Source organism: Podospora bellae-mahoneyi, chromosome 3 (assembly GCF_035222275.1).
Source record: "Podospora bellae-mahoneyi strain CBS 112042 chromosome 3, whole genome shotgun sequence".
Classification (NCBI taxonomy): domain Eukaryota; kingdom Fungi; phylum Ascomycota; class Sordariomycetes; order Sordariales; family Podosporaceae; genus Podospora; species Podospora bellae-mahoneyi.
In genome coordinates, this window is record NC_085882.1 from 2407004 (window position 1) to 2420363 (window position 13360).

Genomic DNA, 13360 nt, shown 5'->3' on the forward strand with positions numbered 1-13360 from the left:
GGAGATGAGCTTTGCTTGAAGATGGATGTTGTTTTCGTCTAAATCAAAGACACGGCTCAGGATTTGAAAACAGAACAATTCTTTATTTTGGTTTTTTTCTGAAAAGATTGATATCATCATCGTCAACTCATCATGGAAACAAAATAAAATACCAAAAAACAGCGAGAAAAAAGAATTGGAAATCAAGGAGTAGTTTCTCCGTCGTCCACCACCCTTCCTCTTATTCTCCTCGTGAATTGACTTTCGAACATTGGCTAGGTAGACATAACTCCTGCTTGACGGCCTATGAACCCGGTAAAGCCCTTTTGTTGGTGGTGTCTTTTCCGTTGTTCTTGTTGGCGATGTGGACGGGTGAGATTGTGGAGGGGGAGTTGGCTGTCTAGTTGAGACAGAAGGAACCGATGCCGTTGGGAGTTGGTGGGGAGGGTAAACGACGGGAAGGGGAAGTCTGCTAGTTGGGGCAGGTCTGTATTAGAAAGGGTGTGGATGTCAGCAAGGAGGGTTATTATAAGTGAGCGGGGAAGACTTACAGCTCCGCAGCTGCCGCAGGACTTGCCCTCTGAGGCGGCACCGCACTTGGGGCAGCTTCCGTCGTGCATGGTTACTTGAAGTGTTTGCGGGTTGTTGGTTGTTTGGTTTGAGTAAAAAGGTGAGAGTGTAAGTTGAAGTTCACGATAGTGGAAGGGGTGAGAGTTTGAGGAGGGGTAGATATGTAGGTGGGCAAGAATGGGGGACTAAAAGAGCGGGGTATATATATGCTGAACACACCACCCACCATCAACCGCACTTATTAACAGATGGAAGGAGGGAACCACATGATCCATCACTTGTTACACACATGGACCATTTGGGGGCTAACTAATCCGCAGACAAGCTTGTCACCTATCTCCATGGGTAACCGCGTTAAGCATGGCAAATGTTGGACCCTTTTCTCTTCCTAAAACGGTGGTGCATAACGCTACCTACCTTAGTTTGCCTATCATGAGGGAGGAGCGTCATGTCACAAGGTTGGGATTTGCAATCGGATCTCCACTAGTAGAGGCAAGTTTGGAGGATGACCAGGACTTGAACTTCAAAGTCATAACTTAACAACACAAACAAACCGGGGTTGAGGGGTGGGGGATTCTGCTTGACGTGCTCTGAAACATTTACTGTAAGAGCAATAAGAAACCATATGCTAACCAAACAACCAAAGAAACAAAGTCTCTGGAACCGGGCAAAGTCTGCCCGTGAGACCTGCCATATTAGTGTTTCTTCCTCTAGCTCGGCCACGAGCTGCAAGTCTCGCCCCGTTTTCATCCCCAGTTTCCCCACGCCAAGCACACAATATATAGTACGTACATCCTGTATACCACCCACCCTCCTCCATTCGTTTATATCTCTCGCACTGGAACTTCAAAAGAGCGGCGGGCAACCAACCGAACGGATCGCTCGGGATAGTGAAAGCGAGCTCGTGTGTGAGGCGGGTAGTGCCACTTACACGTATGTTGGATGGACTCGAACCAACACTTGTCAGCCACACACTCATGAGTTGCAAGACAAGATATGCTCAAGATTGGTCAAAACATGACACCTCATGTCTTATTTCAATCGCACAGTCCAAACTTATGACCCCGCTCTCCTGCTCAAACCTAGGTAAACCAATGATGCTACCCTTGAAAACCCCAAACTCCAACGTCTCAACGCCCATCCAACGCCAATCTAATCACCTCCAGAGGCTACAGAGCTCTTGACCAGACAGTAAACCACAAAAGCCAGTCTCTATATGTACACAAAGCCGTTTTATACACAACCAAACACTCTGTTGGGTTTCACCAGTTGGCCCAGCAAGGCGTCTGTTGACAAACAATATAATTATCCACTCCCCCCCTCCCATGGTATCGAAATTATGCCTTTTGTAACCTTTGCCATGATTAATAACACTGCTTCGTCTCTCCCTCCCCTATTTCATGTTAGCATCGGAAACAAATAGTCAAAAGGAAACAAGAACATACCACTAATCATCTTCCCCAACGCCTGCACCATACTCATCCCCATCACCACCCCTCCAAACCCCACCACCCCCCAGGCCACCCACGTCCTCCAGCTCTTCTTCGTCAGCCTAATATAACACAACGGCGGCAAAATATACGCCATCGCCGCCGCGCTCGTCCCCCCCACAAGATCAAACACCGTTCCCAAGTCACAAGTCAACAGGCTCAGCGTCATGGCGCTGAAAACCAAGCTTGACGTAAATATTAAGTGAAGGGCGAGGTTGAACGGATCTCCCGGGAAGTAGTAGTTGAGCATCACCTCTCTGCAGACGAACGCTTCAAGAGGAAGAGTGGTGAGCATGTTGAGTCCGAAGCATAACCTCGCGATGTTGACCATGGTGTTGTCCGCGGGGAAATTGTTGAGGACGTTGCCCTGGGTCTTGTCCCCAAACGTCAAAAACCCTGCGAGGGCCATGAGGAGGCAGGCAAACATGCTGATTGCCGTACTGTAGTGCGTCACCTTGGAGAACCTATCGATGGTCGGTTTTTCGAGGGAGCCGTAGATGAGCAACGAGTTGTGATGGCAAACAAATGCTTTCCCCACTGTCAGCACATGATATCTTCCCTCCCCTCTCACAACCAGAAATACATACCAAAACTGATAACCCCAATCGCACTCCAAATCCCATCCCCCAGCACCCACCCCTCCCACCCCTTCACCTCCCCCCTCTCCTCCACCTCCACAAACCCGACCTGCACCACCACCGTCAGAACAATAACCCCCATGCTCACCAGCGCAAACGTGCTCGCCTTTGCCAGCTTGGCAATGTCCCTATACAACGCCAACGGCCAGCTCACCCCCAGCGTAAAAACCACAATCACCACCCTCCTATCCACCAGCCAGCTCCCTATTCTTCCTCCAGCCAAATCCGGCCATATCGCCTTCATAACATTCGGTATCGAATCCCCCACAATAACCCCAAACGCCACCATCCCCCCAAACGCAAACGCCCACTGCGCCACGCTGATGGCGATCAACCCCGGCTTGCCAAAACACTTCTCCACCGTGCCCTGAAACGACGACGCCCCCGAGAGCTTGGAGTTGATGACGATGAGGCAGATCGTCCAGTCCACCACCACGGTGAGGACCACGAGGAGCAACGTGCCAGACAGGAGACCGGCTGACTTGAAGGCGTACGGTTGGCCAATGATGCCCGCGCCGATGATGCTGTTGGCCATGTTCATGAACGCTGACGACAGGTTTGATTTGGGGCGGGATGCTTCCGAGGCGTGCCAGTCTTCTGCGTCGGCGTGGTCGCCGAATAGGGAGCGGTCGGATGCGACGGCTATGGAGGGGGCGGTGATATCTGATAGCAGAGGGACGCGCTGGTGGCCTCGGCGGGCGGTGGAGGAGGATAGGTAATCATCGTCGTCGAGGTTGAAGGTGTCTGATTCGGAGTAGTCGAACGACGCTCTGGCGTGGTGGTGAGTGTCCTCGTTTGTGGGGGTGGGTTTGGGAGGGACAGCGGGGAATTGCCTGGCTTCCTCTGGGACGAACGTGGGTGTGAGGTCGAAGCGGACTCGGTGTGGTGTGCGTGGTGTTCGTGGGCCGGGCGGGTGGATAGATAGCCCGCCTGGGGGTCGTTCGCGGGAGGAGGATTTGCTCGAGGAGGTGCTGTTGCTGTGGATGGGGGAGGGGCGTCGTTGTGGTTCTTGGGAGGCGTCGTGGGAGGAGAGGAGACCGATGTTCTCTTCTTGGGCTGGGGCCCTTTCTCCTTCGGGGATGTCCCTTCGTATTCTCGACATGATTTCAGTGTTCTGTATGCCCTATCCTCCTCTCCTATCCCTTCCGAGCTCGCAGCTGTCCCTCTTTCTGCTCGTGTGTAGGCGCAATTCGAAAGTCGCAATAAGTCGGCCGGTATAAGTCAGGGGCTCGGTTTGTCGAGATGCAGTGTACGTCACCGCTAGTCTTCTTCTCGTTCGTCGTTCGCGGGGAAGTACACACAAATTCGCAATCTTCCACTCCAGCTACTCGTCAAGTTGCTATTGTTGTTTATTCAACTTTTGCTTTCGCCCCCCCCTTTCTCGCGATTCAAGCCACAACGGTTCGTTATAAGAGCGAGCACGGCTCGGCCGCTCGGGATCCGGTTCGTTATTGGGCAACGTGTACAAACTGGTCGCATGAAACAAAAGAAAACTAAAGCTTATTTCTGCATCCGCAAACCAATAGTAAAAAAAAAAAAAAAAAGCTGGCGCAAGTGTTGATTATGTACCTCAGTTCAAAAAAGAAGATATAGAAAAACGAGTGTCATGAATTGGAAATTTCCCAAGAAACCAAATGTCTCGCCAGTTACAGAATGCCAGGTCAATTAGACCCCTGTCAGATGATGCTGCGTTGCGCTACACACGGCACCTTGCGGAGCTAGCTAGCTTCCTCACAGGCTCTCACTCAGCCCCTGAACGGGGACCGCTTCGCAGGATGCGGCTGCTGCGCGTCCCGAAAGAGTGGACTTGTTGCCCGGTCTTCTGGAACACTGAAACACTCCGACCGACCCGACGATATCCGCTCTGGTCTCATTCACAAGTCCCAATCTCACTGAGGTGATGTTAAAGAAGCTTATTATTACTTATTTCTCTAGCGCTACCAAAATGGCGGGACCTAACTCAAAATGCCCCTTTTATAACCGATCATAAAGATCGTCGAGTGAACATCCTCAGCCGAGGAGTCGAGACAGGAGGTGGCAACGTCCACGCTCCTTTTCACGGGGTAGGAATCAAATCACAATCTACCCAAGCACGACTCGGCTCCTCTCCACTGGGCCACTCTCTTCCAAAATAAAAAGTGCCAGTTGAATCGAATTCAAGAGGCGACTCGTTGAGTCTTGTGTGGGTTCAACCAACGACTGCCCTATTCCAGACAGCCGGTCTGTGATTTCCCCCATGTCTTGTGCTGCGATTCGAGCACATCACTCTTCTCCAAAAACACACTTGAATGTTGTTACAATGTTCCTTCACACCGCCATCATGGCCCAAGCGACCAGAGCCCAGGCCAAGGTAAACACGACACCTCCTACTTTGCTGCCACCAGAGACCGTCTTTGGAGTTACCGTCTCAGCACTTGTCTCGCCAGTTGCGCTCCCGGTAGATCCAGGTACGACAGGCCGACCATCTTCGCCAGTCGCCACAGCACCTGTGTTGCCCGTGCTCGTCGGCTTGGGCGGGGCTGCCTTGTTTGCAAAGCCTATTCGCATGTTGCCGTTGTCGGCGTCGAACACAGAATAGACATTCTTGAGGAAAACATCCCCCATAATCCATTCGCCAGGCCGAAAACTAGGTAGATCGATATAACCATAGATACGGCTGAGACACTTGTCATCTACGACTTGGGCCACCCAGTCCTTGGCTGGAATCTCATATGCGACACCTCCAAAAGTAACTTTGAATGCCGTTTTGGTTTCGCAGGGGACGATATACTCGGTGTAGGCCGGCTTCTCATCCAGTTTGGCCCCGGGAACGAGCTTGAAGAGCTCCGCGACGTCGGACGGCGACCCAAAGATGTATGTTGTTCCGGTGTCGATGATGGCTTTTGTAGAGTTGAGTTTGGCCTGTTTTCCGTCGAACGAAAAACCCTCGATGGGAATGACCCACTCGCCCTTCGCCTTGTGCTCCGTCGTGACGTCGGCGTACTTGATCTCACCGACATGCTTGGCCGGGTCAATGCCGCCGAAAGTGGCCTGGCCGTCGTTCACGCCGTCCGAATCTCTGTTCATGCTGATGGCAACGATCGGCTTGAGGGCGTTCTGTTGCCTGACCTCCTTGAAAAAACTCCCAGTGACAGAGTGGCCCATCCCCAGACCCAGAATGCCATCAAAGGCATAATGTCGCAGTTCTTCTGCAGTATGGTTGGCCACACCAAATTGAACATTGACAGTCTTCCCCGCCAGCACCATGTTATCCCATCCCACAACACCTGTGACATTACCTGTGCCATAGTTGATGAAGAAGTCATCAGCTTGATTGGCCTTCCAAGACGTTGATGTTGCCGTGTCGAATCTATCGTGAAGGCGGCAGGCATATTCCGTGCAGTCGGTTCCCATGACCCAAGTGTTGCCCGCACCGGTGTCCAAAAGCATATACAATGGCGTCTTCTGGGAGCCGAGCTCAACCCTGATAAAGTAAGAAAAGTCGGGCCCGTATTGATAGATGCCGGTGCTGCCTTCTGATGTCGGCTTGATGGGGTGGGAAATAGGGTACTGGTTCCCTGGCACGTAGTTCTTGTCGTCTTTCTGACTTCGGGCACGCACTGCAGGCGGTCCTCCGAACTTTTGGGCGACACGGGCAATAGCCACTGCTACACGATCAAAAGGTTCAGACTCATCGTCAAGCTAGAAACACGGTCAATATCATGTCCGGTGGGCAATCAAGGCGACAGCTCAGGAGCGACATACAACTTGTCTTGGCCTTGCAACCAAAGGGAACGTGACCACCTCGCCGCCATTGGACCTCGCCGAGTGGCCGCCATGCTTCCGCGTCGTCTTGGTGAAAGGACCACAATGGCCGGTAGGATCGCATTGGTCGTCGGGAATGAACACAACAAAGGCGTTGGCAGCGGCAACCCAAAGTGCGAGCTTTGTAAGAAAAGACGTCGGCCTCAACATATTGAGAGATGATCCCCAAAATCCTCACCACACTCCCTCACCAACCTTGGCGGGACGTGGTCTCTCTCTGCCAACGGCTTTCCAAAAACTGATGTCGAAAAAACTTGGGCAGCCTCGATATCGGTGACAGATGACTGGCAACGGTCAAATGGTCATTTGAGAGCGCCAGATCCGTCTTGCCGAGAAGGGAGGGTATTAAGAGGCGATTAACGATTAATTGGACAACATTGGAATTGTCGTCTAATGGTTCCTGCGGCGAGAGTTGATGGAGACAGACGTAAACCGGACTTTTGTGATGGGGAAAAAGCAAACACCCAAAAATGACTATTCGCAGGCTATGCAAAAACGTTGAAGCTGAAAAATGACTTTGATAAGAAACTTGCTTGCTGGAAGATGCAAAACTATGCGGAAAGATCGGAAGAATGGGAAACGCGATGATGGGGCAATGGGCGAGATACACGAGAGACAGGAAGCCGATGTTGAAACAAGCTCTTTGGAGGTATAAAGGAAGACCCCTCGAGCAATGATGGACACACCCCGAACAAACGGAAAGGAGATGTCGGATGTGGAGAGAAAAAAAAGAAGAGGAGGGTGGCGAGCGTGGGAATAAGAGCAAGACATGGAAGGGAACGAGGCCAGATGCATTGTGGATGGAGCAGTCGGCCGCAACCACCCCTGCCTGCTCCTCTTTGGGGGGGCTTGCTGAGGGGGGGCCGACCCATGATGGTGTGCAGGAGACCAGGAACAGTTCTGGGCTTCTCCCTGGCTCGATGTTAATTGTTGGCGATTGACATGGCTATCAACCATTACCACCATAATATCCGCAGGTACCTGGATAGCGAGAGATGATGGATGAGAGATATCGGCAACGTGGAGGGGAATGTTTCCCGATTGAGCTTGTTACCTGGCTATCTCATGTATACTCATGGATGTCTTGAAATTGTCAGTTGCGGCTGCCCGCATTTTGCCCTGGAAGCCCTGGCTCTCGCTGGATGAGAAAGCGGAGTGTTTTCCTACGCTTGCAACCCTCAAATACCGTTGAATACCGCCGTCTGCAACGCCAATTGAGCAAATGACCATTGCCTTTGGGGTCGTGGTGAAGCTCTTGGGAGCTTCTTGGAAAAATGTCTTGGTGTCTCTTCTCATCTCAAAAAAGCGACGATCTGCTGGAGAGTGGAGCCGCCCCTGTCCATGTCCAAATCATCTAGCCGCTGTCTGATTGGCGGCGGTCTCGAACAAGCTCTGCAGCGCTGCTCGGCGTCTGTGTGCCGCTTGTTTTCGAGGCTCCACCCAATTTGTCCCCCAGCTTTCCCGGTCTCTGCAAAAGACCCCGAAGCCGTCCGGACTGCCATTTGATTTCTTGACATCCCTTCCCGTCTGCAGTTCAGACAGTCAACATCTACCTCACTGTGTTCATGTCCTCTCCTGTGCATTCTTCTCACTCAGGCAAATGCAATCTCCTGAGAATACGAACTCCCACAGCAACCAACATAAGCCAGTACTTCTCTTTCTGGAAATTTCATTTCAAGGATGCAATATTGGGAGGGTGGCAGCCGTGGGAAACGAATCTGACAGGGGGGAGCCGCCGGCCTGTGCGCCCCAGATAACGTCCTGAACCCGGATCCCTGCGTGGCGTCGGCCAAGATATCCACCAAGCAGCCAGCCTCGAACGAGCCAATCGGCCACACTCTTCTGCGCCTGTGTGAAGCATCACCACCACAACAGACTGATCCAGAGCCTCAGCTTGTCCTCTCCCATCCGGCCAGCTGAACAACAAGGCGGCTATCAATGTCTTACTTTTGGCTGTTTGGCATCATGGCTTTTGACAATAACAAACAGTTTCATGTTTGACCATCGCGCTTGGCACGAGTCTGCGTAGGTGAAGGTCCCCTACCTAGATCAGCAGAGCCCCCTTCCTCGGTGGAGAATGGTAATTTCTAACAAATACCCATCATGACCTCATGAGCATGGTGTGTGATTAACCCACGAAAATGCCCAAGCTCGTCGTTAGGTAAGAGGGGAATGGTACATTGAAGCTGTCAGTTTCATTCACCTCTCTTTTGACAACGGTTGAACTCCTGGTTCGTATCAGGCTGAAGAAGTCGATATGCCTTCAGCTGGTCTGACGTGTCAGTTTACCTGATATCCCGCTGAGGGTCTCTCTGTATGAATAAGAAGTTTGGACCATCTTACCAGTCTATGGTATGGAGAGTTTCTTTCCGCTCGTCTCCGGTTTTCTCAAGCCGATCCGTTTGATAGTCATAGAGATCTGCCCGTTGGTGGAAATTCTCCTGTCTTCCACACCTGGACACGCGGACAGCAACGTCACCTCAACTGACACCTCAACTCCCATCCTAAAACAATGGCTCTTTCCATCCGTAACGTAACTGTCTCATTAGCCGCGTCCTCTGTCTGCTGATGGACTCCGATATGTCTCACACCACTCCACCGCCCTCCTCAACACCGCCTTGTCTGCCACCGCCGTCGTCTCCATCTCCAACAGCTCCTTTTGAATCTCCAAAAACCTAGAATAAGCCTCCTCCGTCATGACACCCGCCGCTGCCAAAGTCGGCAAAAACACCCAGACAGACTCGTTTGACAACCGGAGAGCTTCGACCAGATCCAACACCTTGGCTATCACCCCCGGTGCGTCCTTGTCGCGGCCGAGGAGAAAAGACAGGAATGACCACCCTGATATGTCGGTGTGATTCTGAGCGCACCAAGTCTGGACTATTTCCAACAGCTTCCCACGGTTGAAGTTGTTGTTGCTGATGTTGACCAAAAACCTGGCGTGACACCAAGCGTAGTAGTTCCGGGGATGTCTCTCCCCAGCCACGCAGACAATCCTCTCGATATCACCCGTGACTTCAACTGACAGACCATACTTTGCGTACTGGGTGATGAGCCACCGCCGATGACTCCATAACACGGGGGATTTGGTGTGTCGGTGTAGTCTGCTTGTGAGGAGACTGTCTACCGTCCTCTTTTCTTGTTCCAACACCGTTCTATGGTCAGAGTTTTGCCTTTGCAATTCTGACTGGAGAAGTCGTTTTCTGGTGTTGGCTGCTGTGAGGTGCTCGGGGTCGAAGAGGAGGATGGTGAATGTGGCGGAGGATATGTCGTCTGAGCTGAAGAAGGAGGGGTCGGTTTGGTAGGCTCTGAGACGGGTCCGGGCGAAGACGAAGGATTGGACTAGGGCGAGTTTGGAGATGGCGATGAAGTTGTTGTCTCTGAGGATGGTTTGGCCGGGGGGGAAGTGGAACTCTTTGAGGATTTCGATTTCGAGGAGGGTGGATGGGGAGGAGGGGAGGGTGAGGGTTTGCGTTAGTTCTTCGTATACTTGTTGTAGGTTGACGGACTTGAGGTTTGCGGCTGTTTTTGGGTCTATGGCTCGAGACATTTTGAGCGGCTGTATTTGGGTTGCTGGTAAGAGCTTCAGGGATAGATTGAGTGTGAGATAGTCAGGTTGAGTGTGAGATGAGGCTGGTGAGTTCAGGCTTGGCTTAAGGCTGCCTCGAGAGAAGGATGATATGTGAAAGAGGCGGGCAAAATAATCCAGCTGTACAGTAAGTGGTGTTTCTGAGCTTGAGTCCCATAAACCCCCCTTTCAAGACTGGATGTTAAAGATAGTAGGTGATTGGCCCAAGGTGAAGCCATCAAGCCCCCAAGCTGACCTTGTGAAAGCTACCTACTCCAACCCTAACCCTCTGCTGAACGCCACGCCACGTATCCCGCCTGTGGGTCTGAGCTGGCAGAGAGAGCTCCGTCATTGTCACGTTGATTTCTCTTCCCAATGCTGACAGTCGAACCCCCCAACAAACAAAACATACTACGGACATGACCGCAACTTTAGACCGCTAGTTGTAAACCGACCAGCGCGCTCATACTCCCCAAAGATGCCATCTCTACTACTCATCATATTCGTCACCGAGCTGGTTGTCCAGCTGGTCAACACCCTCGGCGCAACCACCATCAACGATTTGGTACGCTGGCCTTCTCTCTGCGATGCCCCCCCCCCCCCACCATGCCATGGCCGCCCTCGGCAAACGATCATATGCTGACAAGAAAAACCCATTGATAGCTATGGAGGATATACCTTACCCTACCGACATCGCTCTCGTTAGAGTTTGCACAACAGCGAAAGAAGCAAAAAGAATACCTCGCCGTTCGACATGAGCTGAAGGCGACGAGCAGTCAAGACGAGTTTGCCAAGTGGGCGAAACTCAGGCGCCAGCATGACAAGCTGTTGGAGGATCTTGAGAAGAAGAGTAGGCGATCACTACATATGGGTTGGAAGGGACGCAGTTGCTAACTTCTGCGTTTCTACAGAGGCTTCGCTCGAGGCAGCCCGCACCAAGTTCGATCGAACCCTCACGACCACCCGCACGGTCTCGACCCGCGGCGTACAGTGGTTCCTCCCCTTCTGGTACAGCAAGGAGCCCATGTTCTGGCTCCCCTACGCCTGGTTCCCCTACTATGTCGAATGGTTCGCCTCTTTCCCCCGTGCGCCAATGGGTAGCGTCAGCATTGTGGTTTGGCAATGGGCTTGCACCGCCGTGATCGCTCTGATGATTGAGGCGGCCACAGCAGCTTTGGTGTATGTTGCTGCGAAGCAGTCACAAAAGGTCAGGCAGCCTGTTCCAGCGCAGTCGGAAAAGAAAGATTCATGAATGGGACATGTATGATGTTGCGAAGGTCAGGAAGACCATGACAGGATTACACATAGGCATGGGGCACAAACAAAAGTAGTAATGGATAGAGAAATAAAATGTCTCTCACAATTTGACGCAGATAATCTTCATGGCCGGAGCTGGAGTTCTGCAACACTACGTGAGATGACTCTTGGCAGAGTCCTTGGGCTCGATCTAGGCTCCCTTTTGACTTCTGCGACCATGGGGAAAAGATTCGCAGAAGCTTCGAAAGTGCCAACTGGTATTGAAAGTGGGGGAGGTCAGTAGAATATCACGCGCGAAGAGGGATCGGGACTGAGATGAATCGTTGTGAGTATATTGATTGCTGTATTGGCACGATTGAAGAAACAAAGTCGGTTACGAATGGTGTCCGTTACAGTCGCTGAAGCCGAAGAAAGTGGTTGGTTTGTGAAAAGGTAGAAAAGGTCAACAGAAATTCGCCAGTCAAAATTTATATTTTCCCTCCAAGGCTGCGTACGGGTAAAAGTGGGTACGTTTGCCGAGACTGCCACCCAGCGGCAGCCTTGCATACAATGGTGGGACACGACCGCATTCAACCCTTGGCTCGTCATTGAGCAATTGTCAGCCTCGTCAACCACCTGGCATCTTGGTGTCGCAAACAACAGAGATCTTGACAACGGGGGTTTCCACAAACGCGCAGGCAAAACAACGGAGAAATCGAATCGCGCATGCCGCCCGATCAATAAATACACCAGACAAGATGGCCATAGACTGGGGGACGTACGTGTATCTCTTTCTCTTTCTCCCACGCCCCCAAACCTACCTCTTAAGCTCCAGCTAACAAGTTAACAGCATCAAATCCCTCCTCATCTTCTTCGGCCCCCTCCTCCTGCCCAAAGCAATATCCTACTACCGCTCCATCCGCGCCACCTCCCAAACCCACCGCCTCAAAATCATCCCCCTCTCCCCCTCCCTCACCCGCGCCATCGCCATCCTCTCCGCTGTGGCAACCACCTTCCTCCTCCGCGCCCTCCCAATCTTTTCCCCAGAAAACATCTTCGCCATCACCCAATCCCGCCTCCAGATCCCCACCGAAGTCTTGTTCAACCGATTATCCTCCCTCAGGGAACTGCACACTCTCACCCCGCTAGACCTCGCCCTCAAAGCAAAATTCACCTCGCTCGAGTCAAGACTGTTGTACCTCCAGTTCGGACCGGATGTCCTAGGAAACTGCCCCTTTTGCAAGAGCGACGATCCGACAAGTTATTTGTATTATGCCATCCCGAGTATTTTGACGCCCCATGTTTTTAATCTGGTGGTTATCACGCTGGTGACGTCGAGTTTGTTTTCGGGGGAAAAGGCGGCTGGTTGGCGGACCCCGGCGGCGATTGCGAGTGTGGTGGTGGCGGTGCTGGATTTGTATTTGACGAGCAGTTTTAACCACCAGTCTAACTCGAACAAACTACGGCTGCAGGATCTGGATTTGATTTTTTGGAGTTCGAGGCTGATGAGATTTATTTCTCTTGCCATGTTGGATATATTTCTTGCGTTGGCGATATATCTTACTGGGACGAACAGGGCGTTTGTCACGCCGCCGTCACCGGCGGAGAGGATAGAGAGTGTCTTGAAGGGGTTGGGGAATATCAAGGGGAAACTGAATGCGGCGGGGGTGGTGAAGAATACGGTTACCAGGGATGAGGGGTTGAGGGGAAGGAGTAATGGGTATTGGGCGCATGAGGTGAGGTTGACGAGGGAGATGATGGAGGAGGAGGAGGTGGTGAGGGGGATGAATGATGCGCTGGAGAATAGGCTGGATGTGAGAAGTTTGGAGAGGGATGCGGAGGAGTATACTAGGGGGGTTTTGGGGGGGTTGATGGGGTTTAGTAGTCCTACGGCGGCAAGTGGGGGTGAGGCGGTGCCGGGTACGCCAACTACTACGACGTCGTCGACGACAGCAGGTGGGCACGTTAAGGAGGAGTAGATGGTGGTATCTTGGGTAATGTATGATGATTTAGCGAGCGAATTCTTCTGGCGTTTAAGGATAATATTAATTGTTATATCAAGAGAGTCTGGTGGT

At 52.1% G+C, this 13360-nt stretch overlaps 7 protein-coding genes across 7 annotated transcripts; 2 read left to right on the forward strand and 5 right to left on the reverse strand.

Annotated features, from left to right (window-relative positions):
- Positions 1–130: 130 nt before the first annotated feature.
- On the reverse strand, positions 131–599 carry QC761_307070 (uncharacterized protein; the record flags this gene model as incomplete). The annotated part of the gene is made up of 3 exons (XM_062877846.1): positions 131–213; positions 242–466; positions 531–599. 2 exons carry the CDS (start codon positions 597–599, stop codon positions 452–454), a joined length of 84 nt encoding a protein of 27 aa, XP_062733661.1. The 3' UTR covers positions 131–213; positions 242–451.
- A 2-nt stretch (positions 600–601) lies between these two features.
- QC761_0055290 (uncharacterized protein) lies at positions 602–778 on the reverse strand (the record flags this gene model as incomplete). Its single annotated transcript, XM_062872520.1, has 1 exon — positions 602–778. One exon carries the CDS (start codon positions 776–778, stop codon positions 602–604), a length of 177 nt encoding a protein of 58 aa, XP_062733662.1.
- Positions 779–1546: 768 nt separating this feature from the next.
- On the reverse strand, positions 1547–4216 carry QC761_307080 (uncharacterized protein). The gene is made up of 2 exons (XM_062877847.1): positions 2627–4216; positions 1547–2567 (listed from the first exon to the last, which is right to left on the reverse strand). The coding sequence occupies exons 1-2, from the start codon at positions 3777–3779 to the stop codon at positions 1948–1950; spliced, it is 1773 nt and encodes a 590-aa protein (XP_062733663.1). The 5' UTR covers positions 3780–4216; the 3' UTR covers positions 1547–1947.
- Positions 4217–4570: 354 nt separating this feature from the next.
- Positions 4571–7336, reverse strand: QC761_307090 (uncharacterized protein). The gene is made up of 2 exons (XM_062877848.1): positions 6422–7336; positions 4571–6358 (listed from the first exon to the last, which is right to left on the reverse strand). The coding sequence occupies exons 1-2, from the start codon at positions 6629–6631 to the stop codon at positions 4985–4987; spliced, it is 1584 nt and encodes a 527-aa protein (XP_062733664.1). The 5' UTR covers positions 6632–7336; the 3' UTR covers positions 4571–4984.
- Positions 7337–9026: 1690 nt separating this feature from the next.
- On the reverse strand, positions 9027–10031 carry QC761_307100 (uncharacterized protein; the record flags this gene model as incomplete). Its single annotated transcript, XM_062877849.1, has 1 exon — positions 9027–10031. One exon carries the CDS (start codon positions 10029–10031, stop codon positions 9027–9029), a length of 1005 nt encoding a protein of 334 aa, XP_062733665.1.
- A 375-nt stretch (positions 10032–10406) lies between these two features.
- GET1 (GET complex subunit get1) lies at positions 10407–11586 on the forward strand. Its single transcript, XM_062877850.1, has 3 exons — positions 10407–10614; positions 10713–10899; positions 10961–11586. The coding sequence occupies exons 1-3, from the start codon at positions 10528–10530 to the stop codon at positions 11299–11301; spliced, it is 615 nt and encodes a 204-aa protein (XP_062733666.1). The 5' UTR covers positions 10407–10527; the 3' UTR covers positions 11302–11586.
- Positions 11587–11903: 317 nt separating this feature from the next.
- Positions 11904–13349, forward strand: QC761_307120 (uncharacterized protein). Its single transcript, XM_062877851.1, has 2 exons — positions 11904–12063; positions 12136–13349. The coding sequence occupies exons 1-2, from the start codon at positions 12044–12046 to the stop codon at positions 13262–13264; spliced, it is 1149 nt and encodes a 382-aa protein (XP_062733667.1). The 5' UTR covers positions 11904–12043; the 3' UTR covers positions 13265–13349.
- Positions 13350–13360: the final 11 nt, after the last annotated feature.

What these genes read in the sequence shown, in the direction of transcription:
- GET1 (XM_062877850.1), top strand. Translation starts at nt 10,528, where the DNA reads ATGCCATCTCTACTACTCATCATATTCGTCACCGAGCTGGTTGTCCAG. An exon ending in CAACCACCATCAACGATTTG is followed by an intron (nt 10,615 to 10,712) that starts GTACGCTGGCCT and finishes ACCCATTGATAG; the next exon opens with CTATGGAGGATATACCTTAC. An exon ending in GGAGGATCTTGAGAAGAAGA is followed by an intron (nt 10,900 to 10,960) that starts GTAGGCGATCAC and finishes GCGTTTCTACAG; the next exon opens with AGGCTTCGCTCGAGGCAGCC.
- QC761_307080 (XM_062877847.1), bottom strand. Translation starts at nt 3,779, where the DNA reads ATGTCGAGAATACGAAGGGACATCCCCGAAGGAGAAAGGGCCCCAGCC. An exon ending in GATTGGGGTTATCAGTTTTG is followed by an intron (nt 2,568 to 2,626) that starts GTATGTATTTCT and finishes CAGTGGGGAAAG; the next exon opens with CATTTGTTTGCCATCACAAC.
- QC761_307120 (XM_062877851.1), top strand. Translation starts at nt 12,044, where the DNA reads ATGGCCATAGACTGGGGGAC. An exon ending in ATGGCCATAGACTGGGGGAC is followed by an intron (nt 12,064 to 12,135) that starts GTACGTGTATCT and finishes ACAAGTTAACAG; the next exon opens with CATCAAATCCCTCCTCATCT.
- QC761_307090 (XM_062877848.1), bottom strand. Translation starts at nt 6,631, where the DNA reads ATGTTGAGGCCGACGTCTTTTCTTACAAAGCTCGCACTTTGGGTTGCC. An exon ending in TTGCAAGGCCAAGACAAGTT is followed by an intron (nt 6,359 to 6,421) that starts GTATGTCGCTCC and finishes CCGTGTTTCTAG; the next exon opens with CTTGACGATGAGTCTGAACC.